General features: G+C 43.8%; 2 protein-coding genes across 2 annotated transcripts in view; both read left to right on the forward strand.

The window, feature by feature from the left end:
* The first annotated feature begins 2 nt into the window (after positions 1 to 2).
* FCF1 (FCF1 rRNA-processing protein) lies at positions 3 to 8,732 on the forward strand. Its single transcript, XM_030451597.1, has 8 exons — positions 3 to 59; positions 140 to 207; positions 1,143 to 1,214; positions 1,488 to 1,636; positions 2,064 to 2,136; positions 3,006 to 3,093; positions 3,508 to 3,602; positions 4,815 to 8,732. Exons 1-8 carry the CDS (start codon positions 57 to 59, stop codon positions 4,861 to 4,863), a joined length of 597 nt encoding a protein of 198 aa, XP_030307457.1. The 5' UTR covers positions 3 to 56; the 3' UTR covers positions 4,864 to 8,732.
* A 965-nt stretch (positions 8,733 to 9,697) lies between these two features.
* YLPM1 (YLP motif containing 1) overlaps positions 9,698 to 25,903 on the forward strand; it is a 39,147-nt gene continuing 22,941 nt past the window's right edge. The window contains exons 1-5 of the mRNA XM_030451886.1: positions 9,698 to 10,729; positions 14,035 to 14,274; positions 15,696 to 15,890; positions 17,260 to 17,975; positions 22,563 to 24,926. Of these exons, the coding sequence (XP_030307746.1) occupies positions 9,707 to 10,729; positions 14,035 to 14,274; positions 15,696 to 15,890; positions 17,260 to 17,975; positions 22,563 to 24,926 (4,538 nt within the window). The 5' untranslated portion in view covers positions 9,698 to 9,706. The remainder of the gene's footprint in view (positions 10,730 to 14,034; positions 14,275 to 15,695; positions 15,891 to 17,259; positions 17,976 to 22,562; positions 24,927 to 25,903) is intronic.

Here is a 25,903-nt window from a genome sequence, read left to right on the forward strand (position 1 = left end):
GAGGTACCGGCACCGGAAGCGACGGCGGGGGCGGCAGCAGCGGCAGCAGCGGCAGCATGGTGAGGCGGGACAGGGGGTTGAGCCGGGTCGGGTTGAGGTCTCTGCAGCTCATGATGGGTGCATGTCCGTGTCCTTGCAGGGGAAACAGAAGAAGGCGCGGAAGTACGCGGTCATGAAGCGCATGATCAGCCTCCGGGACCAGCGCATGTGAGTGTGGCCGCCGCTGTGGCAGCGCGGGGCTGCTCGGGTCCGTGTCCCGCTAGGGAGGGGCGGGAGGCGAACCCGGCCCAGGCCTTTCGGCCGCCTTCCCCCATGAGGTCTATGTCATGTCCTGTGACCCGACCCTGACGACAAGCAAAGGATATTTGGACTGGACCCCCTTGCTTTCCAGTCTCCTTCTCAGAGAGCAGCCTAGGTGCGGATGGATCCAGTCCTCCCTCAGGCCTGTTTTCCCTTGGGGGTAACAAATGATGGCCCCCTTAAACCATCCGAATACCCCTTAACCAGATTAAGGCAAAAACGTCACAAAAGGTCTGTTTCTCTACAACTGAAATAGCAAATTTATTGGTCTAACAGTTAAAGGTTGTTTTGGAGCAATTCCTAGGGGAAATCACCCACAAATATGAACGTATGTATGTGAGTATATATATTTGTGTATGTATATGTATATATATATGTAAAGCAGAAACAGTTATAGAAAGGTGTGTGAGGAAGGGGGGTGTAGGAAAAGAGAGAGAAAGAGAGGAAATCACCAGTCCTGGATCCAAGAGTTGACCCAGCCAAAGGGAGAGGGTTGATGTTGATGAGACTCCCAAAATCCCCCAATGCATCCCTTCGTTTTTTAGACCCGTCTCCTTTATGACTGGGCAGTTAGAATGGACTTCAGTCCCTTCTGTCCCCCAGTTGTTTTCCTCCTCAGTCTTTATCATCATGATGTGCAAGACTTAGGCCATATGCAGTTGCTTATCACCATCTTCTTCATCTCCAGCAATCCCTTTGCAAAATGCTAATGAGGATTTGCAAATGTGGATTGGTGCCACTCCCTGCTCCCATTCCTACTGGAGTGCTAAGTGGGTGTAGTGGGGGGAATCACAAGGGTTCCCCCAGCCAGTCCTTTACCGGGTGCCTGTGTTTCCCTGCAGTAATGAGAAGGAGCGGGCAAAGGCGCGCGTGAAGAAGAAGGAGGACCCGAGTGCCATCAAGGAGCGGGAGGTGTAAGTGCTGCTGCCACTGCTTGAGGACAGGGGGATGGAGGGTGGGCTGGATGGCCTCTCTCAGTGTTAGTGAGCACAGCTGCCCAAATAGGAAATGTTGCCCCCCAAGCCAAGGGGATGGGCTTGCAAGGCTTTGGGAGGGTGGCCTGACAGGTCATTCTCCCACACCACCTTGTGTTGTTTCTACTCATTACCCTTCTTCTATGCAAGTTGTAGGATTGGATATTTTGTTAATTACAATTAACTGATTTGAATTCTTTGTCTTCCTGGCAGCCCCCAGCATCCCTCTTGTTTGTTCTTCCAGTATAATACCCAACTGGGCCCCCCTTATCACATCCTGGTTGACACTAACTTCATTAACTTCTCCATCAAGGCCAAGCTGGACCTCGTGCAGTCAATGATGGACTGTCTCTATGCCAAATGTGAGTGTCTGCATCACTCACAGCTTCTTCTGGACTGTATAGTGCCACAGCATGTTTGTGAAGGGCTTTATCATCCTTGTACCACCAGCTGATGTTAAGAAAAAACTTGAAAAAAGGATATGTGCTATAATATCAAGCTCACTGTTAGTGGCTGTGGTCACGTTGGAACTGTCTTTGGTTTCAAACAGCAGTCTTAAATGCTAATGTTGACAATTGCAAAGTGTTAATAATTTAAAAATCTAAAAATACATTGCATGGTCAAACTTGGCAGCTCTACATTCTGTCAGTTTTCATACTTGTAAGTTTAAAAATGTAAGTAATATGTAGAGTTCCCTAATAGTTAACTGTTCTGGAGCATGTGGTCAAGACTGTAGGGATCTGTAAAGAAATACTGTTTGGTTTTAATATAGGCTTTTTTTGCATGTAGGTATTCCATGTATCACAGATTGTGTAATGGGTGAAATTGAGAAGTTAGGACAGAAGTACCGTGTGGCATTAAGGTAGGTGCAGGGTTTCTGAAACTTAATATTTTAATATAAAGAAATGAAAAGTTTTACATGAAGGTGCTCGTACACTAGACAGTAGTTAGGTTGTTGCAGAGTCCCAAACTTGGTTTTGTTTCTCTGGCTTTATGAGCTCAGTACAATGGCTCAAGTTTTAGATTATTTTTTTAAAAATTAAATGCTAAGTAGGAGTGCACAGTATTGGTCTGTAAATCTCTTTCCCCCTAAGACTTTCAAAATAACACTTCCTTCTGTTTCTCAAAATAGTGTGGCTTTTTTTACATTATAGAAATTGCTAAAATTTCTAAAAGTCATACAGAATCTCATGTTATTCCTATAGGAATATCTAGCACCTACTGGTAACCTAGACCCTGGTTATTGTGTGATCTGTACAGGTCCACTTCTGTGTACTTGAAGAGTTGTAGCTCTCCAGATGTACTAGTCATATATTGATCTTTACTTTTTATTTTGGCCTGTTGTATTGTAGAGTATCTGAGTGCATCCCCTAGGCAGCTTTGATGTTCCTCTTCAGAGGGGAGGTGAAGTGCTCTATATGCATGGTACAAAAGATCAGAGACCAGAAGTTCTAGTTCTTCCCACAGGTCATTTGTTTCAAATGACTTTGTTAGGCAAGAGCTTAACATGGTGGGGATCTTGAATCCAATGAACAAGAACCCTTAACTTAAAATTATTACCCAGACAGATTGCATGACTTTTTTGCACCTCATTTCAGTTGATGGTTGTGTACTATTTGCTCCATTCCTTCAGCCCTTGTGTGCTGCATGTCACAGACAGGAGGAACCCCATTCCTCTGTTCTGTGTTAGTGCACACTCTGGGCTGAGTTCTGCCTTATCTGTCCCCACAGAATTGCCAAGGACCCTCGGTTTGAACGTTTGCCATGTATGCACAAAGGAACCTATGCAGATGACTGCTTGATACAGAGAGTCACTCAGGTATCTCTGTTTCTGAAATATTCTGTGCTAAAATATACTAAAAATTCCTGAGCCCTCCAAGTTACTGATGGTTAAAATTTTCCACAAAGTAACTGTTAATTCTCACTACACATTGTGAGCATTTACATTTTCAGTCCTAGGACAACTTTATTTGAAGTTGAAATCTTCCTTGAGCATTTTTGTTGTGTAGGACAGCATCAAGGAACACTTGGGATGTAAAAGCTGTCATCTGGGAAGGCTGGGCAGACTTTAGATGTTTCTATCAGTTCCATCCAAGTAATGCCTCACTAGGGACTCGTATGCCTCTTGTATTAAATGAGCCAACTAAACAGAAGCTTTTACTCAGCTTTATCTTCTTTATGTGGGTTCATTGGTGTTGAATCTTTTTTTTTCTTTTTTTTTCCTTTTTTACAGCACAAGTGTTACATTGTGGCCACAGTGGATAAAGAGCTCAAGAGGAGAATACGAAAAATCCCAGGAGTGCCTATAATGTATATTTCCAGGCACAGGTAAGGGACCTCTGAGAGGAAGGAACACTGCCTAGCAGAATCTTTGTTTGTTGCAGACTCTGTCACTGTGTACTTCTCTCCTGATGGTTTATAGTGCAGTGTCCAGTAAAAGGCCTGGTGTTTGCACAAGAGAAGTACAGCTGCTGCTGGGAAGAGACTGGTGGCAGACCCACTTTTATTGCTGTCCACATGTTCACTTGCTTTTACCTAGAATACTAATTTCCTTGAGGCCAGTGTTTCAATAGGTCTCTTGTTTACCAGCAGCAGCAAGGGTATCTGGCAAATGCATTCTACAGGTTAATAAGGAAAAGACCCATGTTTCTTTCATGGGCTATTTGGTAGCTTTGTGTACTCTCATCTAGGAGACTGAATTTGCTTCTTAGATAAAAATAGACCCACCTCAGAAGTATGCCAGTGCAGAAGTTTCAATGTAATATATTTTTCCAGTATCTGCAAGTACTGGCTCACTTTATTTTTTTTTTTATATACCAGAGATCCTACTATAAAAACATTTGCTTAAAACAGTTTCCTATTGCTTCCAAAGCACTTGTAAAGCCTAGGCAAAGAAAACTTTACTCACCTTTACCTTTCACATATCCAATGTTTTAATATTTCTTCATCGTGGTAAAGAAAGAGAGAAGTCAAGATGTGAAGAGAAAAGGACCAGTCTTCAGACAGGATGGGAGAGATACTAGAAAGGAGGTAGTTTTGCTAGCAGTGGAGGCAGTGAGTCTAGTAATACACTGACAGGGCAGTATGTCAGAAATTAGGAGTTTGATTGTTACAAACATGTAAAGTCTTAATTGATCTAGAAATAGAATATGTCTCAGAACATTTTTTCTCTCAAAAAATCTTTGCCCCTTATTCTCTGTGGCCATGAACTGTAAGTTGAATGGCCAAAGTTTTATTGTCCATGGTGGTCTGCTTTTAAATCTTACAGTCAGATTTTACAAAACCACTGGTTTTTTCCTTCTCTGGAGATGTTAAGGTTTTGAGATACCCAATTTCTGGATTTGAGGTGAAGGACAACAGCAACCTTATGAAGGCTTTTCACTTTCAAAAGTAATGTATTTCTTCCTGGGGATCCAAGTGGCAGATAGAAATGCACCAAAGCTTCTTGCTGTTCAGTTTGCCTGTAAGCCTGTTGCTGCATGGGGAGGGGAGCAATGTGTAGCAGGTCATCTTCATGGGTTTTCCCTCTTTCTTTCTCAGATACAATATTGAGAGGATGCCTGATGATTATGGAGCTCCTCGGTTCTAACCTGTCCAGCCATCGATGCCAGGACTCTGAGCCAGGATAAGGATCCTTCTGGTTCCAACACCCCTGCTTTCATTTTTGGTGGGTGTCTGTTTGTAGGACTGTGGGTGACATTGGGCTGACTTCGTAGTCTTGATCTTCTAAGAAAAAGCTACTTCCAGGAGTCTGCTTTTATTCATCTTTACTCTGACTTGGCCTGATTACCACAGCTGGGAAAAGCATATGGGAAAGAGAGGGGTGCAGTGACTAGAATAGTCTTAACTCCTTGAGATCATTGGAAAAAGTTATTTCAGCTTTCTGAATTAAATATTGGTGATGCAACTCTGGCTGAGAATGAAACCACTGAAATTTTACAAGTTTCTTATTGCTGTACCTGCAGCAGGACAAATATTCCTCTGGGAAACTCCTCCACAGCTGTCCCACAGAACCTGCATTCTGGAGAAGAGCCTTCAAATCTGCAGGAGTTGGCATCCTTTTCCTGGGCCAGTGATTTGGAAGATTTTTAATTCAGAACTGGTGGGCTTCTAGTCAACTGTACAATGAATGGATTTGGCTTGGTATCCTGTTGAGATTCCTATGTTTGTACTGGGTTAGCTGGCAGCATGGTCCTTTGGCTTGTATGCAGAGTGATGGAAGGGAAGAGCTGAGTCAGGATGGACCTCTCCCTCTTGTTTGCTTGGCATCTGTGCACCTCAAAGCCTCACCCCCTTCCTTTAGGTGTCATGGAAGAGGAAGAAGATATGAGGCTTGGATAAGAAGGTGTCAGACTGTGGAAGGTCTTGATTTAACCTGGGAGCAGAGTAGGTGGAAGGAATTGGAGTTATGGCTGTGGATCTTTGTGAGTCTGTCACGGAGAGCAGCAGCATTTGCTGCAAGGAAGGAAGTGATCAGAGGAGTGAGGGGAAAGAGATGGTTAAGCCAAATGGAGAAGTGCCATGGAAAAAATGTTTCAATGCTGTAATTTAGCATTCTTGTATCTTCTCCATTATGCTTTCATTTTAGCAGTATAATTTGCTCTTCTGATCTCTGCTTCGCAGCGATGTGAACTGTTTTAAGACTGAGAGACTACAGAGAATATGAGGGTCACCAGGTGCCAACATGCTGTAGTGTGCTTCCTGGCCAAAATGCTGGAGCTAGGGTATAGTAAAGGGGAGGAATGAAAATTTATATTCTTGGTATAATTAAGAACATTTCCAAACTTTAGAAGAGCGTTTATCCTGTGGTGCCTTACAGTGGTCCAGGCTGCAGAAATTGGCTGAGCTCTCATATGTATATGAGATATACAGCAGAGATAATACCTCTCCTCTGCTAATCATTTCCTGTCCTTGGGAGATGCCTTGACATGCTGATAACTTTCTTGCTAGCATTGTGCCTCTACAGAGTCTGCAGGAAACTTTGGGAACACATCAGTCTTACCCCTTGCACTATCTCTGCTTGGTGCAGAGTATCTCATCTACTAAACTCATCCCTGAAATAGCAGCATACTGACACCTTGCAAATACAACCCTTTCCGAGCTATCTTAATTAAAGTTAATCTTCTCCCAGCCAGGAATAGGGTAGCAAACAACTCTGAGATTTTACACTTGATATATAATTATGCATTTCAAAAATAATATCCTTAGTTTTCTTCTGTCAATCCAAGTCATGTTTCTTTAAGCTAAAAGTATTGTCATCAACACTTGAAGACTATGTTTAGTCAAATGAGGACAGAGAAGTAGTTGTAGGATTAGATCTGTGTAACTTGTTCTTCAGAATAATTCTAGTTTTGAAAAAGTTCAAGTGCAGAGTCAACGAGAATTGTTCCTGTAACTGCACTTGAATTAACTTAAACTGAAGGGGACTGGGGAAGAAATGAATGGGTGCTCATAGTAATATTTGATAGAAGCCTTTCTGGTGCTGGAGAAGAGGTCAAAGACACAGCAACATGATGAATTTGTGAATGTTTGCCTGCCAGCAGAATGCCTATTGGAGGGACTTAATGAAAATGTTAGTGTCTAGCATCAACAGTGGGTAGGAATCAAAACAAATGTGCCCATTTACCAAAGTCTTTTGCTCCTTAAATTAATATTCCATGTAATCTGCCTTGGTTGTTTTAGTAATAGGCCTAAGGCAATTCCTAAAGAACTGTTAAGAGTATTGGAGGATGAAGTGCAGTAATAAAATATTGGCAGTGATTGAACCCATCAGGAAATTTTCATAAATTGAGTATAACTGGAAAGACAGAAAAATTTATTAGCTCAAAGGGCCTGGTCAGAAGAGAAACACAAGGTAGGAAAGGACCACCTGAGTTACTGAGTTCTTCTCCTGCAGTCCCTAGGGACGTGTGCACCAGACCTTTAGTTCACAGAGAGGCATTTACTCCATGCATACCATGACATCCCAACCTCAGATCCAACTTACAGTATGTCAGAGGAGGAAAGATTATCTGTTTAACAGGAAAGAGTTCAGTAAGTGAGAATGCTTTCATGTTCCTATGAATGCAGAACTCCACCAGTCCAAGCCAGACGAGAAATTCCTTCTTGACCTGACTCTGGCAGTAGGTTTAAACCTGCACATGAGTTAGATATCAAACAGATGCCTGCAATGTTTCTCAGTAACTCCAGGGAATCCAGCCTCTCCCCTAACATCCTGTCTCTTGCTGTAGCCAGTTTCCATATCCTCAGAAGACAGATAAAACAATCAAAAACCACAAAAAGAAAGTCTGAAGTTATGTAAAGAAAGGGACAAAATTCCTTCCTCATTCTGGGGGCCACCAGAAGGCCCAGGATTGTTGCATGTTATCTCCAGACAATGGGAAAATATGTAAGCTGCTGATCCAAGACGTGACAGTTGTAAATTGAGTGGTAACTGGAATGTGGTCAAATAGCAATTAGAAGCAGGAAAAGCACAAACTATTTGAAAAAGGAACTAAACCCAGCAGGGTGACATACATTAATGTTACAGTCTGTAAAAGAGTAAGAGAGCATAATGTGGGCTTGGTTGCTTTAGGATAAGGTATCCTTGGGTAAAGCCAATGTGCCTTGGCTGGCAGGAGACAACTCTGCTGCTGCCCAAATTTGAGTATTGACAAAGGCATCTGTCAAGTTATTTGGAAGTTATTTGGAAGTTGCACTTTGGCCTCTGTTACATAGCCTGGAAAACAAATGCTACTGAAAATGGCTAAGCACATATCCTTCTTCATAAGAGAACAGATGTCTTCACAGTGTTGAGTAGCAGCAACAGACAGCAAGAATGCTAGGAGAGACTTGCTGGGAGGAAGTACATGAGTAAACTGATCTCAGGAGAACTTGCTTTGAGTGAATCGACTGGGAGGATAAATGAAAGGATGTTTGCAATAGGAATTCCCTAGTTTGAAAGGACAGACTTTCAAAGTAAACTGGCTCAAAGACTTCGGAAATATGTTAATTATGTGTATGATGCAAAGGAGGTAGGGGGCTAGAAGTGCAGATGTTATCTGGAAGTCATATTCATAGTAATAGGATCTTACAGAGTGTCACCATAGACAGAAAGGAGCAGTAATCACCTTTTGATGAAAAGAAAGTATATTAAAGTTTAGAAAAGATAGTTCTGTGTGTATTAAATTAAGGTAGCTTTCTTAAAGATCTGTGCCTTGTAAACAGGGTTCACAGTCTGCTTGAAGCTTTTCTTGTGGATTCATGGCTTATCACTTCTATGGATTCCCTGAGGTTTAACAGCAAATAAAAAAGTCCAACTGATTGAACATCAGGATAAGTATGCAGGTTTGCTCTATTTGGGGAGAAGAGCAGGCACCACACAGTTCCAATGCCCAGCCACCACAATTCATAAGCACGAGCCCTGATGTCTTTTCTCTGCAATGGGAGTTCAGCACCTTGGATAAATCTTTGCTAACTGGCTACGGAATGCGTTTGTGTTTTTAACTCTTCCTTCAGTGTGGTGAGAGAGAAGCACAAGGAAAAAAATCTGCTTCTCGGTGCAGATGCTTTTGTAACAGATGAGGTAAGTTCACCCATCTGCCACTCTACTCCCTGGTTTTGCTTCTAAAGTTTGTCACCAGCGTGTTCACTGAACCCGAAACAGAATTGTTCACATCACTTCCAGGCGATGGATCACCGGGCCCGGCCCCTGTCCCCAGGCAGAGGTCACGGCTGCCACTCAGGAGGCTGCAGGGCCCCTGCCCCAGCCCTGGCTCAGCTGGGTTTGTGCGCACACTCCTATCACCCTCCAGTTGTCACAGCTCGGTGGCTCTGCCATCGCTCCTCGGGTCACCGGCACCGCGCTCGCAGTAGCCCCGGGGGGCTGAAGCGGCTCGGTGACACTGCCGCGGGACGGGGCTGCTGCGGGCGGTGACAGTGGCACAGCTCCTGACTGGAGCGGAGGGCAGAGGGGGGAACATGGCCGCCGCACCGGGGTAACCGAGGTCACCGGCGTCGCCACCCCGGTAGCACCCGAACCTTCGGGGGGCCGCCGGGGCCGAGCCAGCCCTGCAGGGGTGCTTGCGGGCCCGCAGCAGAACCCGGCACCACCCGCTTGCTCGTCGCCCCCTAAACAAAATGGAGCACCAAGCCCTCCGCCTCCCCCTCCGGGACCGCTTCGGCTCCCCGGCACTGTCCGTCTGTCCCTGTCCGTCTGTCCCCGTCCCCGCCCCTCCCTGCGCTCAGATGCCGGGGAGCGGCCCTTTTCCAGCAGTGATGGCGGCTGCCCGCTAAGCGGCGCCAAGGCCGAGCGCCGTTCGACGCTCTGGCGCCCCGCTGGCGCTCTACTGCCCCTCGGGGCGACGCACCTCCCCGCGCAGGCGCGCTGGGCCGCACACGCCGCCGCCGCGGCCTGTGGAAGCGCCGCGCTCCGGTTCCGCCGCGGCCCCGCCATGTACCCGGCCTGGGGCTTGTACGGGGCGGCGGGGCACTACCCGCCGCCGCCCACCTCCATCCCGCCGCCGCCGCTGCCCATCCCTCCCCCCAGCGTGCCGCCTCCGGCCGTCCCGCCGATGCCGATGCCCAGCTACCCGCCGCCGGGCCCCGCGCCTCCCGCCGCCCCGCCGCCGCCGCCCTCCGGGACCTCAGGGTTCCTGAGCCTGCAGGAGCAGCATCTGGCGCAGCTGCAGCAGCTTCAGCAGATGCACCAGAAGCAGCTGCAGTCCGTGCTGCTGGGGCCGCCGCCTCCGCCGGGGCCGCCCCCGCCGGGGCTGCCGCCGCCGCCGCTGCCCGGCTCCTTCACCGACTGGCAGCAGCCGCCGCCGCCCGTGCCGCCGCCCGTCCGCAGCTACCAGAAGCAGTTCGCCCACCGCGAGCCGCCGCCGACCCGCAAGCCCCCTGCCTCCTCCCGGGAGCGCGACGGCCAGGAGCCTCCGGGCGGCCATGGCGATTGGGGCGAGCCGGTGCCCTCCTCGCCCGTGCCCATGGACATGGAGCTGTCCTCGCCGCCGCAGTCCCCGCAGCCCGCCGCCCAGGCCTACCTGCCCCCCGCCCAGGCCTACCTGCCGCCTCCCCAGGCGGAGCCGTACCTGCCCCCCACCCAGCCGCCCCCGGCCCAGTCCCCGCCGCTCCAACCCTACCTGTCCCGGGCGCAGCCTCCCCCCTCCTTCTCCGAGCCCCCGCCCTCCTACCTGGAGCCCCCGCCGACCTCCGCCTCCCAGCCGTACCTGCCGCCCCCTGCCCAGGGCTACCTGCCGCATCCCCAGCCCTACCTGCTCCCCTCCCAGGCCTCCCCTTCCCAGCCAGCTCAGCCCAGCCTGGCCCCCTCCATCCCTCCCCCGTCCAAGCCATCGCAGGCTCATTTCCCCCAGCCCTCCTTGCCCCTGCCCGCCGCTGCCCAGCCGGAGGCCGCGCAGGCTGCTGCCAAGGAGACCGGTGGCACCGAGCAGCCGGACCCCTCCACCATGACTCCCCAGGTAAGGCAGTGCCGCCTCCGCGCTCGCCCCTGCGGCTCCGGCAGTCGCCAAAGGTAGGGGTGGCGATTAACCGCTGGCAGGTACCAGATGTTGCAGAGGTCTCCCAGTAAATAAACACGCTGTATTTTGCATAGTACTTAAAGGGTCTGGATGCAAATCTTGGAAGTCCGGGTCTGTAAATGCTTCTTTATATGGTGGTGGCTCTTGGTATGTAACAGTCATTTTCCAAGAGCAGATGAGTTTTTCAGGGAAAAGTCCAACTCCTGGCTGAATTTCATTTAGGAAGGGGGCTTGTTGGGCTCTGAAGAATTGTTTTCCAAAATACAGCATGTAGGCCACCTGCGATGAACCTCTGTTGACTTCTTCTGTCATGTTGTGAGGAGTAACTGTTGGTTTGCTTCTTGCACATGGCAGGTTGAGTGCTGCTTCAGTGATTTCTTCATCTAGTTTTCTCATAGAGTTCTATTTCAGTTGTCTGCTTGGTGTAGAACTGTGTCTGTTCTAAACTTACCACACATAGTAAAAGATGAAAAAATACTTCGGTCATAGTACATTGTTGCTATTTACTTCAACTTACATGTTTTGTGCTATGTGCGATTGATCTTCTAGTATAAAATTGTAGAGGGCATTGGAGGGAAATGTTCTGAAATACTTTTGAGACAAAAAATATTCTTAATGTTAATGCTGTATGCTTTTTTTGTGTACTTCGTGACCAAAATGTCTGCAAAACATTCACACACTTTACTTCCTAAATGTGAGCAGTTGCAGTGAACTTGATGTGACTGTGCATATGCATTAAGTTAGGGACAGTTAAGGTTAGGGGTGCACAAAGATACAAGTGTTAGGGTCCTCACCTAGGCATACAGACCAGTCAGATTCACTGGGGCTTTTGCATGGGTTTAGATTAAGTTTGTCAACGTCCAGCTGCAAGAACAAAGATGAAGTGCATGCTTTAAACTGGCTATGTTTAAGCTTAAAAGACACCTACTTTTGGCAAACTGGTCTGTTTTGAAAATAAGTTAGCAAAAATCTCGTTGCACATATTGAAGTCACTGACACTTTAACTTTGTCAATCATTGAGATGCCTTCCTAAATTATATCCATTAAAGTTTCATACCAATACCTGATAGACTGGAAAATGTATAATTTTAAAATTTGTACCATATAACTAATCACTGCCTAGCAAATTGGTACTTTCAGTTCATGGATTCAGTTTTACAAAGGTTTCAGGCAGCACTAGTTTACAGTGACCAACAATGCAACTCATTAAATTTAACCAATTAAATTTGTCATTAAATGTAATAAAACCAAAACCGCAAAATCAGGTGTACAAAGTGATGCTAATTTGGTATTGAGGCTGCTTGCTGACTTCTTAAATTACTGAACTTAAAATCAAACAGTAAACTGTAATTCTGCTCTCTTACATAGCCTGAAATTTCAGTAATGTTATTTAGTTGTTCTCACCTCAAGCACTTTCTCTTTTGCAGAAGAGTTGCAAATATTTCATGAGTGTGGTACACACAAAGAAGCAGAATACTGCTGAAGTTTATATTATCTGTTTTACAAGTGTTTATACAAGCAACTTCTGTCTTGGGTAGTTCATTGAGTCTCATGCAGATTTCAGTATTAATTCAAAAGGAATGTGGTACTTCGCTGGTTATAAAATATTTGTAACAGATGGATACAATTTTGGCTATCGTAGGTTGTAAAATGAGGCAAGATTTGGAGCAGCAAGTCCTTACACATTAGGAACAGGGAAGGCGAATCATAGTGATGCTTTCTTGCTAATGATCTTAAAGGCCAAGTAAAGAAATACTCTAATTTGTTGTTTAAAAAATCCTATTAAGCCTTTGTTTAAACTGGTAATTGAAAACAATTCTTTCTGTTCTCTTCCCACAGTAACAGTAGCTGCAGCCAACTAGATCGATGTGTTTCTCTTTACATAGAAAATATTATGCAATTTGTTATGAGTTGGTGTTTTATTATCTCCCTTTCCTGTTGAAAAATAAGGTACCTCTCTTTGCCTTGACAATATTGTGAGTTTAGCATAGTTTCTTTCATGGCTGTACAGCTTGATTAAATTGCTGGATTCGTATGTTTCTCTACAATCAGATAATTGCATCTTTTGTCAAGTCCTGTTAATATACCTATAGTGTTTCATTAATACTCCTATGCAGAGCAGTCACAGATTCTCAGAGGCAGAGTTGACACCAGAGCACAAGAATCATTGCATTTGGACACACCAAAAGTACACTGTTGTATCATTGTCTTTGACTAAGAGACTAATTTAGAAACGAAGTGTACAGCTATACGTCCCTAAAATATAGGAGCTCCCTTAGTGACTATTTGTGTCTTTATTTTTAAAATTTGTAGCATTTTCTACTGTGAGCTTATGGAGCTGTGTCTTGAATCCACAATATTTTAGTCTTTGCAGTGGTCTCTGGCAGGGACTATTGTGGCACAGTCATGTCAGGTGAAGAGCTGCCTCCCACATGTTTTAAATCTGTGTCCTTCTAGTCTGATTTTAGCCTTGTTATTTCTGATGTTGAAGAGATACAGAACTGCCTGTTCCTGTTCTGGTTTCTTTAAGATACATTACTATATAAGTGTTGAGATACTTATCTTTAGTCTTTTGTTCCTTGTGTTGGTGACAGCTTACAGTGCTTTGAAGCTACTGTCATCTGTCAGGAGAACCTTTATTCTAGCATGAATTATTTAAAACTGAAAGCTCAATCACTTCATAAGTGAATAGTTTTGTGGGTGGCACCATATCTGTTTCCCTCTTCAACTGTTGAATGAATCAGAATTAATGAGAATTCAAATGGTAAATATTCCTCTCTGTATGCTGATTCTGATTATTCTTTTTCCTTTCCTCTTCACCTTTTTTTGTACATTTCCTCCTTTTTCTTTTTACTGCTCTTTTACACATACTTGCCCTCCATTTTCTCTTCATTTTACGTTTTAGTCTCATAGTAAGTATCTATAGTTGTTAGGAGCAATAAGCACTGCAAATAGTCAGTATGGTACTTATCACATGTCTAGTGGCTTATTATCGATCATAATGCTTTTCATTATTCTCTTCAGTTGTAAGCTCTTTGAGGTAGGAAATAAATTCTGCTGCAGGTACTATGCCTAACATAGTGGTTTCAGAATTTTGGTTTGATCTTCTGACATCGATTGCCATACTGTTGATGATGAACTGAGTGTTCCTTCAAAACAGATGTGAAAACTTGAAGAGAGTCTAATGACTATCAGGAATTTATTTTCCTGTGAAAGGTGTCTTAGAAAATTTCTGTCTATTGTAGGAACAGCAGCAATACTGGTACCAGCAGCACCTGCTTAGCCTGCAGCAAAGGGCAAAAGCCCATGCTCAAGGACAGCAGCAAATGAAAGGTCCAGTAGTTAAGGAAGGATCTGATCAGAGAGCAAAGTCTGAAGAAGGGAAAATGAATGCTTCAGCTCAGCAATCTGAACCTCCTTCACTTAATGAGACCCTGCCTCCAGCTTCCAAAGAAGAGTCTTCTCTTACATCCACTGAAACTCAGGTAGGCTTTGTAAAGTAATACCTTTTCATTTGTTGCAGTAGATGGGACAAAGAAACAGAAAAATAATACCAGCAGATTCTCATGTATGTTGTGTAACGATAACTAAATGTGGTAAAGCACTCTTAAAATCTACTCTGCTCTCGTGAGATCCTACTTGAAGTACTGTGTCCAGTTCTTGAGCCTGCAACACAGGAAGGACATGGAGCTCTTGGAGTGAGTCCAAACAAGTGCCATGAAGATGATCAGAGGGCTGATGCACCTCTTCTGTGAAGACAGGCTGAGAGAGTTGGAGTTGCTCAGCCTGGAGAAGAGAAGACTCCAAGGAGACTTTAGAGCACCTTCCAGTGCCTGAAGGGGACCTACAGGAAAGCTGGGGAGGAACTTTTATAAGGGCTTGTAGCGATAGGATGAGGGAATGATTTCAAGCTGAAAGAGGATATGTTTAGTTTAGATATTAGGAAGAAATTCTTGACTACAAGGGTGGTGAGACACTGGCATAGGTTGCCCACAGAGGTTGTGAATGGCTCATCCCTGGAAGTGTTCAAGGCCAGGTTGGATGGAGCTTTGAGCAACCTGGTCTACTGGGAGGTGTCCCTGCCCATACAGAGGGCTTGGAACTGAATGATCTTTAACTGAATGATCTCTGAAAACATTTGCTGCACCAATTAAAAAAATGTAAGTACACTCCTTGTAAATAGACTTATATAGTAAGGCACATATGCATCAAGTAAGTCTCACTCACAGCTTCCTTAACTTTATCATCTTTGTCTGTGAAAAGCACTTTGTGATACGTAAGTGCAAAATCAGCTAGTTAGTAGGTGAGGAATGCTACCTTTAAGATGCTGTTTCTTAATTCCTTTCTGGCGGTTTGTCAGTTCTCCTCTCTGTGTGTTATAGTTTGTCTGAAAGCCAAGAACTTTGCACAGAATGTTTTTGTCAGCATACTTAATAACAGTTACTGCATAATGGTTGGAGGTCATGATTGATGTTTGAACAGATTACTGCAGGGTAGTAGATTACCCTACAGCATGTGCTTCACTTTAATTTACAGTGTGTGGGTTCTTACCAAGTGGCAAAAATAAGGCACTTATAGTTAGTTTACCTCATGAAAATGGACTGTTGTTTCATTATATTTGCTGTGCACAACAGATAATGAATCTGCATTAACCTCTTCCATGTAGGTAGTTTCTTTATGTATGAATACCCTAATAGCGATCAGCCTGACCTTTAGATCAGACTATTGACATTAAGAATAAATTAAATAAAAATCAGCTTCCCAGAAGCCATGGGGGCCACAACATTGAAATAGAATGACAGAATAACAAACAGTGAGAAAGTTCTTGTAAACTGTGTAGTGACCAAGCGTGTCCTCCTGGCAGAAGGAGCTTTCCTTTATTTATAGTATTTGCCTTTTTCCCTAGCTCAATATTGAACCTCCTGATGACCCTGAGGAAGATTTGAGATTACAGCAATTGCAAGAGGCAGCAGCTCAGTGGCAGCAGCATCCCCATCACCGAGTTGGATTTCAGTATCAGAGAATAATGCAGAAGCATGCCCAGCTGCAGCAGATAGTGCAGCAGTATCAACAGATCATGCAACAGCCTCCGCATTTACAGGTGAAATGCTAAGGAGATGGAGTGTGATATACTTCCTGGGTGACCTAGCAGTCATGTTCTGCTGAAAAATAAGTAGTTGGATAATTTGTCCTGGTTGGCTTATTTGTTTGGCTACTTTCTGTGCTTGAGCAGAAGTCTATATCCCCTTTCCCGACTATCACTCAACTTCACAATGAAAAAAGAATGCTGGGTGCTGGTGAAGCTTTAGCAGGATGAGAAATACAAGGCTTTTAGACTTGTAAGGTTTTCAGACATACCTGGGTGATACAGGAGCAAAGCTGAACATAATATTGAATTTTCTCAGCTTTCACTGTTTGACTGCTGGAGAAACAGTTCAAAAGAAAAGTCAGATAAACAAATGATTGCATGAAGCAATTTGGTAGCTGTTTCTTTTGGGGGTTGTTTTTTAGATTTTTTTACAACTTTGCGTAGCACAAAAATAAATATGTATGATAAAGTAAGCATATACCAAAATAAAAATACACAAAGTAATTTTAAAAATCACTGTCTTGCATTATTTTTCACTCAGTGAAATAAAATACAAAGTCTTAATAACAAGTCTGTATAATTGTATCAGTGTTGCAGCTTTTAATCTTTTAAGTAGAAGTTGATTACTGTATTTGGGAGTTGAATCAGCTTTTTGTGGGTTGTTGGAGTTTGTGCAGTAAGAATTTATTTGTAGCTTGGGCTGTCTGCTTGTTTAAAAATAGTCTATGAAGTGTGCACACTAGAAATACCAGATGAGATCAAGCCATGATGTTGGGACCTGTATCAATACATAATGAAAGACAGTGCCTTCCTCAAAGAAGCCTCATTGTGCTAATAAGAGTATCTGGCAAAGTCTTGGAGAAAAAAAATTGATTGAAAAACAACTCTGGGGAGGTTAATAGCAAAACCTGTAATCTTGATGAATACACACATATTGTATGTATTGAAAGCATGAAGACTGATTTGGGGTTTAGCCATTGTTAGCATCCAGTAATAATGCACATCGGAGCAATTTGACTGTAGCTTTCTTCATCCATCCTGTTTAAAAAAATAAAAGCCTTTTATATAGTAAAAGTAATAGTAATAGTAATATAGTAATAGTAATTTATATTTATTTTATAAATATTTACATTTATGTAATTTATATATCTTTATATACAATTTTATATTTGTTATTTCTATATAGTAATCTACTTTAGTCATAAAATTTGTAAATTGTCACAATAATGTTAGATATTGCAGCTGGTTGCTTTTGTTTCAGTGTAGATCTTCCTTAAGTTTCTGCCCGAGTCAGAAATTTTGATATTGCAAGTGATACTGAAATTCATGGCTCTGAAAATAACTGAGATGGTATTTTGAAGCTATTCTTGTCTTGTTGCAGACAATGTCTGTGGATATGCAGCTGCAACATTATGAGGCACAGCAAAAACAGTTCCAGCAGCTTCATAAAGATTGGGAGCGATCAATGAACCAACAGTGGCGGCATCAGCTTCAAACCTACCCTCACAAAGACCAGCTTCAAGAGTATGAGAAGCAGTGGAAAGCATGGGATGAACAGATGAAGGTCACTCAGTCCCATTTGCAGGAGAAAGTGAGCTCGCTCCAAAACCTGAAGAATCAGTATCCTGCAAATGTTTCGCTGCCACCTCCGTTTGTTCCGTATTCTCAGGCCACTCAAGGTGGCATTCCTATCCTGCCTCCAACGTTACCTTCAACACCACCGCTGGTCCCTCCGCCTCTCTCTTCTGTTTCTCAGCTATCTAATTCCTCTGTCCCTTCAGGATCCAGTTCTCAAAGCAGCCAATCTACTGAGACACCAAGGCCAGCTCTACTTCCCACCCCTGGTACCTATGCATCAAAAATAGGTAGTTCAGCTGGGTATTCACCTTATCATTCTCAAGTAAGTTCATCCTTTGGCTCTTCAGACCATCTTAATAAACAAACTGCTTCATCTGAGCAAGGATGTGGGGAACTGAAAGCTACTTCTGCAGTGTCTTCCACACATGCACCTACCATGCAGGATAAACCAGTGAGGTCAGGAGGATTGCTTCCAGATCCTCCTAGATCAGCACGTTTTGAAGGCCCCAGAGGTCCTAGGTAAGGGTGTTTTTGTTAATTTGTACACTTTTTCCATGCTACTAGGCTCAGTGATATATTAAGAAATGAAATAGATATCTTATATGAGCTCAGGAACCGTGCTCTGTATTTGTCTTACTAAAGCAAGGACAGATAGAGACCATTCACCTGGGCATGACTGAGAGTAGAATGGGTTTTTTTGCGTGTAAAACTCTTGAGCACACTGCACCTTTTTCGTTCCCAGAGGCATAATATCCCTTTTGTAAGAATAGGAAAGCTGTTGGAAATATAGCATATGTGTTTGTTGTCCTTAGTTTGGAGAGTATAAATCACACTTGAAAGTGTGATCTTATATTAAAAGTGTTGTAAATTCCAGCATTTTGTCTGTGGTACCTGGGACACAGTTTAGGAAAATCTAAAGCAGGACTGTCAAAGGATTGTTTTTTTAAGTTGCTGCTATATGTGGCAGCACTTAATGGTAGGCATTCTGAAAGGGATTCAGGAAAGTATTAAGATATATACTCAGCTGAATATAGTAACGTTTATGACTGGCAATTTAGGTACTATTTATTTTTAAAAAACAATTATAAATACTTTTTTGTTTGTAATCTGAGATTTTGAAATTTTAAAGCTGTTCACCACTACTCTAACTTTTAGTGAGAGAGAGTTATGCTACTATGATTGTCCTGTTCTGTGCACTTTTCACAATGGCTGATAAGAGAGGTAGTGCTTATCTTAAGTACAAATCAATGGTTTTCTGTGCATGTAGCATTATTTAGGACTCAAAGGATTACAACCAAAAAGAGAAGGAAAGAAATGAAGACTTGAGCCTTAGGATCCTAGCATTAGAATTCTTTGCTGCTTTTGCATGACATTGTGATAGTCTTAGTTTTGATGGTTGCTACGTTTATCTTTTGGTAAGATGTGGTTTTGTTCAAATTTAAATATTTTGTCAAGTGGATGCCTTAATGTAAAGCTACTCTAAAACTCATTGTTACTTGTCTTTTACGTATTTTTATACTTGCTCTATGGTTTAATCCAAGATCTTGGTTTTTGGATGTTGTTCTTTTATACTTGAGGTGATACAAGTTTGCAAAAAACCAACATCTGTCTGGTCATTATTTCAAGGCACGTTGATGTGATACCTACTGAATGAGAGACTGTGCTGTTAATTTTTTCTGCCTTACATACTCTGCTACACTTCACAATCACATCTTCATGTTTATTTCCCTTCTCTTTGCTTCCAAAGCTATCATGAATAACAATTCATTAATTGCTAGCTATGTAAATGAATTTTTTATAACTGAGTAATTTTCTTCCTCCGGATGGTTTTTATAGTGGTTTTGGTCTTGGGGATTTGCTTGATGTATAGTTCTGAGCAGACTGCTATCATTATTTGTTAGTGCACGTCTTTTAGTTGTGTTGGTAAAGAGCTTAGTGATGCGTGATGTTAGGCTTTGGATAATCAAAAAATATTTAGAATGCACGTACAGGAGCTCTGAATTTGAGCATACTTAGAGCATTTAATTAACACTTTACCCTTTGTGTATTCCTGTGTTGGGATTGCATGACCATTCTAGGGTTTTACCAAAGCTTTCCCAAAAATATGTTTACTGTTTCTTCTCAATATAGCTAGTAGTAGTTATAGTTAGTAGAAAAGAGTCCTAATAATTTGTTAGCTAAACTTGGGATACAAAAGCCTTGTGTGTTATCTGCTGCCATCACTGCTAAAACGTCCCAGGTAATGACTAGGCATACAAAAAGACAAACATCTCCTTCACTCTTTTCTACAATTAGCTTTTCTCAAGAAATTCTAAAGAATGGGCTTAAGCTTATTTTCAGAATTCTGGAGATGAAGTATACCTAACAGTGTCCAGCCTTCTAGCTATTTCTTCCATGTAAAAAGCTGATATTCAAACATAAATTATATTGCCACCATGCTTTTATATTGTTCTTTTTTCTCTTCTTGTTCATCTTGATCTGTCCCCCTCCAAAGAAGGCTGTTTACTGTGTTAACTTATCAGGTTTATTAAAATTCTTTGAGGTTGTTTAAATGATTGTTTGGTAGATTGTTCACTGAAACAGTAGATTCTGCAGCAAGTCAACCATTATTGGTAACTAGACAATAAAGAATTAATATCCATAGAATTATAGAATAGCTTGTGTGAGAAGGAACATTTAAAGGTCATCTAGTCCAGTCACACCTGTGATAAGCAGGGACATTTTCAACTAGATCAGGTTGATCAGAGCCTTTTCCCACCTGACCTGGACTGTTCCCAGGGATTGGGCATTTACCACCTCTTTGTGCAGCCTGTTCCAGTGTTTCACCACCCTCATTACATGTAGTCTAAATCTGCTCTCTTTTAGTTTAAATTGCAACAGACCTTAGTAAAAGCTCTGTCCCCATCTTTCTTAAAGGCCCCCTTTAAGTACTGAAAGGCTGCAATAGTGTGTCTCTGGAGCCCTCTCTTCTTCAGGCTGAACAATCTGAACTCTCTCAGCCTTTTCTCATTGAAGAGGTACTTCATTGCTCTGGTCGTTTTTGTGGCCTTCCTCTAGACTCATTCCAACAAGACCATGGTTTTCCTGTGCTGAGGACTTCAGAGCTAGATGCCATACTCTAGATGGGGTGTCATTAGTGGAGTAGAGGGGCAGAATCACCTCCCTTGACTTGCTGGTTATACTTCCTCTGATGCAGCAGTTGACTTTCTCTGTTGTGAGTGCACGTTGATGGTTCATGTCCAGCTTTCATCTACCAGTACCCTCAAATTCTTCTCAGCTACTCTCACTCCCTTTATCCCCCAGTCTGTATCGATACTGACACAGGTACAGGACCTTGCACTTGGCCTTGTTGAACCTCATGAAGTTCACATGGGCATACTTCTCAAGCTTGTCCAGGTCCCTGTGGATGGCTTCCCATCCCTCAGGTGTGTGAACTGCATCACTCAGCTTGGTGTCATCTGCACACTTGAAGGTGCACTCAATTCCACTGTCTGTGTCTTTGATGTCAATATTAAACAGTGCTGGTCCCAGTACAGAACCCTGAGGAAAAGCATTTGTCACTGATCTCCATCTGAACATTGAGCCATTGACCCACTACCCTCTGGATGTGACCATCCGATTCCTCATCCCTCAAGCAGTCCATCCATCAAATCTGTATCTCCAATTTAAAGAGAGGGATGTTACTGGGCACCTTGTTAAAGGCCTTACAGAAATCCAGATAGATGACACCTGTAGCTTTTCCCTTATCCATCACAGAAGGCCACTAGGTTGGTCAGGTAAGTCTTGCCCTGGGTGAAGCCCTGCTGGCAGTCTGGAATCACCTCCATGTGCTTCAGCGTAGCTTCTAGGAGGCTCTGTTCCAAGACCTTCCCATGCACAGAGGTGAGGCTGACAGGTTGGTAGTTTCCAGGGCCCTCCTTTATACCCTTTTTTAAAAATGAGTGAAATATTTCTCTTTTCCCTGTCACGGGGGTTTCCACCTGACTGTAATGACTTTTCAAATATAATTGAGAGTAGATTGGCCACTACATCAGCCTATTCCCTCAGGACTCTGGGATGCATCTCATTAGGAGGAACTTAGCTTCCCCATTCCCTACCTAACTCCATCCACTCGAGAGATTTGGGAAGAGAGGTTGCTAGTGAAGACTGAAACAAAAATGTTGAGTACCTCAGCTTTCTCCTCATCCTTTGTTACCAGTTTGCCAGTCATCTTCATCAGGGAGGCAGACTTTCTTTCACCTTCATTTTCTGGATGACATACCCTTCTTATTACTCTTTGCATCCCTTGCCAAGCTAAGCTTCAGCTATGCTTTGGCCTTCCTGACCCCATCCAGAGAGGCAACTGTGAATCTCAAACATCCAAGCAACTTGACTTCGGACATGAATTCTCTGTTTTGTGTGAAATGAATGACTAGTTCTCATCTATTGTGTAAATGAGCATTTGAGCATATTCTTAAAGGGTGTTTTTTTTACTGTATCAGCCTTACTAGATATGATTGATAGAATTAGTTTTAATCAGTTTGCCTGACCTATTGCCTCATATTCAAGCAATAGAAGTTGTAGGTGTTCTCAAAAGGAATTTAGTGAGCAATGCAATAAGAATTTAATTTAATATGCTCTAAAATTTGTTTTAGTCATGTTATCTTGCATGGAACTGGGCAATGTCACAGTTTGCACTTCTTGGAAGGTTCCGCATTGAAAGATTTTTCTAGGTGACATTCATCTGTTAAGGAGACTTATTGTAAACTGCCAAAACAGGAGTTCAAGAGTTGTTAATTGCGATGAACTTCCATTAAGCATTGGTTAAAAGGTTTTTTCAATTGATTTTATCAGCTTTCTTTGTCAGTCAGGTTTTAGTCTTGAGATAATTAAGCCAAATTTCCTTTTAGGGCTACATAATCTACAAGTGGCTTAAACTGGTTCTCAGTGGACAATATTGAGTTGGAGAACATGTTCCTTCTGTGCTGCTTCAGTAGGGGCTGATCCTCAGGCACACTAGGATTCAGCAGTTAGAACTGACTTTGAGGGACATGGGGGTGAAATTCTTTTAGAGAATTTTAATTTGACATGTTCATTTTAATAAAATTACCAATATGTCATTTATAGATTTGATGGACCTCGAGGAAGAGGATATGACAAATTTGAAGGCTCAAGACAGAGAGGGCCTCGTTTTGACTCCCAGCGCTCAGAAGGATACAGATCACGTTTTGACCGACAGAATACAGATGGACAGTCTTCAAGTAGATGGGGGACTATCCCACGAGGACCTGCAGCACAATTTTATACTTCAACAAATGCATCACACGGACATGGTTCCCGACCTGGTGGTCCACGGTGGAGGGGGCCCAGGCCTCATCTGGGACAGCAACAGCAGCAGCAGTCACAGACAGACTTACTGGCAGAAAACAAAGAACCTTTTACAGATGTAGCTGGCAATCAACAGACTGTAAGCAGAACACAATCTGCTTCTGATGCACAAAGTGCAGGTCCTGTCGAGCCAAATGAGGACCTGACAAACGCTCAACAGGAAACACCCAAACCTGAAGTCAAAGAAACTAGTTCAGACCCTCCTAAAAAGTGGACATGGAGTTCACATGATCCTAACCAGCAAGTAGAAGAGTCCAAAGCACCTACGCCACCTATTCAGAACCAGAATTCAACATCCCTTTCTAGTAACCCTGTAGCTTTGCAGTCAGGTGTTGGAAGAACAGGGGGTGCAGTAACCCCTGTAACAGGAAATCAGGATCTGGATTCACCAGATGGTCAGCTGATTGCCTCTGATAGCACCCAGGGCCTATCTGGACCAGAAAGCAGAGGGAAGGGGCCATTTATACACGAAGATAGAGGCAAGGGACCAGTAAGCAGAGGAAGGGGCCAGGGCAGACTGAATGATGGCCGTGGCAGAGGGCAGGGGGATGGCCGTGGCTGGGGAATGGGCCGTGGCAGGGGAATGGGAAGGATGGATGGTGGCCGAGGGATGGGAAGGATGGAAGGTGGCTGGGGAATGGGCAGGATGGATGATGGCCATGGCCGGGGAATGGGCAGAATGGATGAGGGCCGTGGCAGAGGGTATGTATACAGAGGCAGGGGGCAGGCTAGGCAGGCATCCATCCGTGGCAGGGGGATGTTCAGGAGAGCAGACAGCAGGGAGAGGATGCCGGATAGGCGATCAGGCAGCAGGGAGAGGATGCCAGATGGAAGGTCTGGCAGCCGAGAGCGGGGAATGGGTGGACGACCTGATAGCCATGAGAGGGCATTCTCTGGCCGAGACAGAGAGCTGGCTGGGCGGACAGGCAGTCGGGACAGGGGACGGGCCAGTAGTCGGGAGAGAGGCCCAGTCAGGCGGGCAGGTAGCCGGGAGAGGGAACCCATGAGGCGGGCAGGTAGCCGGGAGAGGGTCCCTGTCAGGCGGGCGGGTAGCCGGGAGAGGGGCCCCATGAGGCGGGCGGGTAGCCGGGAGAGGGGTCCAGTCAGGCGGGCAGGTAGCCGGGAGAGGGCTCCCATTCGGAGGGCAGGTAGCCGGGAAAGGGAAGCAGGAAGATCTGAAACAGGCAATGTAGATAAACCCATTCACCTAGGAGATGACCCTGATAAATTGCCTCCATACCATCGAGATGAGACACTTAGGGGTTCTTGGGGTCAGGAAGATGATAGAATGCAGGAGGAATTTCCTTTCAATAGTCAAGATGACCCTTCTTTGGAGCATGAGCAATTGGATGACTGGGAAAGAGAGCGATACTGGAGAGATCACAACTCTGATTATCAGGATGATTCTGTAGATGTGTATGACAGAGATGACAGATTGCAATCTCACCATTCATTGCCCCCACTATCTCCCCTACCTCCACTACCTCCTTTATCATCTGATCATGACAGGCGAGATTCATGGTGGGATGACTGGAAAAGGCCAAGAGAGAGAGAGATAGAGAGAGATCTAGATAGGACTGGAAGATCCTCAGATGTTTATGATCAAGATGTAGACAGAGAGTGGGATAGAGACTGGGATGTCAGACCTATGGATGATAGAGAAATGGGGAATCGTGACCTCGATATCCCTCCTCTACCACCATTGCCACCTCTTCCACCTCTGGACAGATACCGTGAGGATAGGTGGAGGGAGGATAGGAACAGAGATCATTATGACAGAGACCTCCGGGACAGGGGTGAACTGAGGATTCGAGAGTATCCAGAGAGATACGACACATGGCAGGAGAAGCCAGACTACATGCCTGAAAGAACTGACTGGGAGAGGGAACGGTTGTCAGAGAGGTGGTATCCCGATGATGGAGACAGAATGCGGTCTTTTGATGATCATTCAGATTCATCCCTTCCTCCACCTTCACATTCCTCTGATATGCTGGGAGCAGATTCAAATCTGGACTCTGACCAGTCCTTGGGAGGAGTGATGGTCCTTAGCCAAAGACAACATGAGATAATTTTGAAGGCTGCCCAAGAGCTCAAAATGCTTCGGTGAGTTACCTGGTTCTCACTTAGGGTGAGAATCCCATTCCATGGAGATGCTGCTCCTTTCCTAACTGATTCCTTGATTTATGCAGTAATTGTTTCGTTTCCACAGCGTGTTAGTAGGAGCTCATCTGGAACAAGTTATTTGAAGTACTTCCATCACACCTTTTGTGGGTGGGCTTTTTTTCATAAATAGATGGTTATTCTTTTCCCCATGAATCTGACATTCCCTCTTTGTTACTTTCTGAGAAGAGATCTGTCCACATCAGCTAGTCAGTCTTTTTTTGCCCTCGAATGAGCTTGTTGCTAATTGCTTTTTAATACTTGACCTATCAAGATATGCGTTAATGTGGTTCTTAATTCACACAATAGGACCTATTTAAGTTTTAGATACTGCTTTCTTTTTAATTAAAGCATACGTGTTTTTTTTCTTTTTACTATGCTCCCATATTTGAAATCCAGTGTTGTCAGTGAATAGTTTTATTGATCTTAGTTCTGAGGATCAGCCTAACAGCAGTGGAACAATTGTGTTTCCTTTCTCATCACCTTAGTTTACCAGGCACATGTTTTGCTGTTTAATGTGGCTAGCTGCATGTTAGTGGACTTAATCTAGGGACCGTAGTTTGGGAGTCACTGCCCACAATTCAAACACAGAATCTAAAACATTTTATTTAGGAAAGTAGATACATATATGTTTTTCTAAGCCAGTAAAAAGGGAGACATATAAATACCTCACTACCAATACTGATTTTTTTAACTTAATACAATTTCTTAAAATTTTTTTAATACATCTGAAAAATAAGTTACACTGATACTTCTCTTCAGGTTCTTATAAGCAGCTAACCTCAGTCTGAACAGCAAGAACAACTTTAAGGAGTATGCTTATTGTAATTTTTTAATTTTTTTTTTTTTTTTTTGAGCCAGGAGATATACCACTAGTGTGGTGCATAACTGCTTTTATTTCCAAAGGTAAAGCCTCTATC

Source organism: Calypte anna, chromosome 5A (genome assembly GCF_003957555.1).
Source record: "Calypte anna isolate BGI_N300 chromosome 5A, bCalAnn1_v1.p, whole genome shotgun sequence".
In the NCBI taxonomy this organism is placed as follows: Eukaryota; Metazoa; Chordata; class Aves; order Apodiformes; family Trochilidae; genus Calypte; species Calypte anna.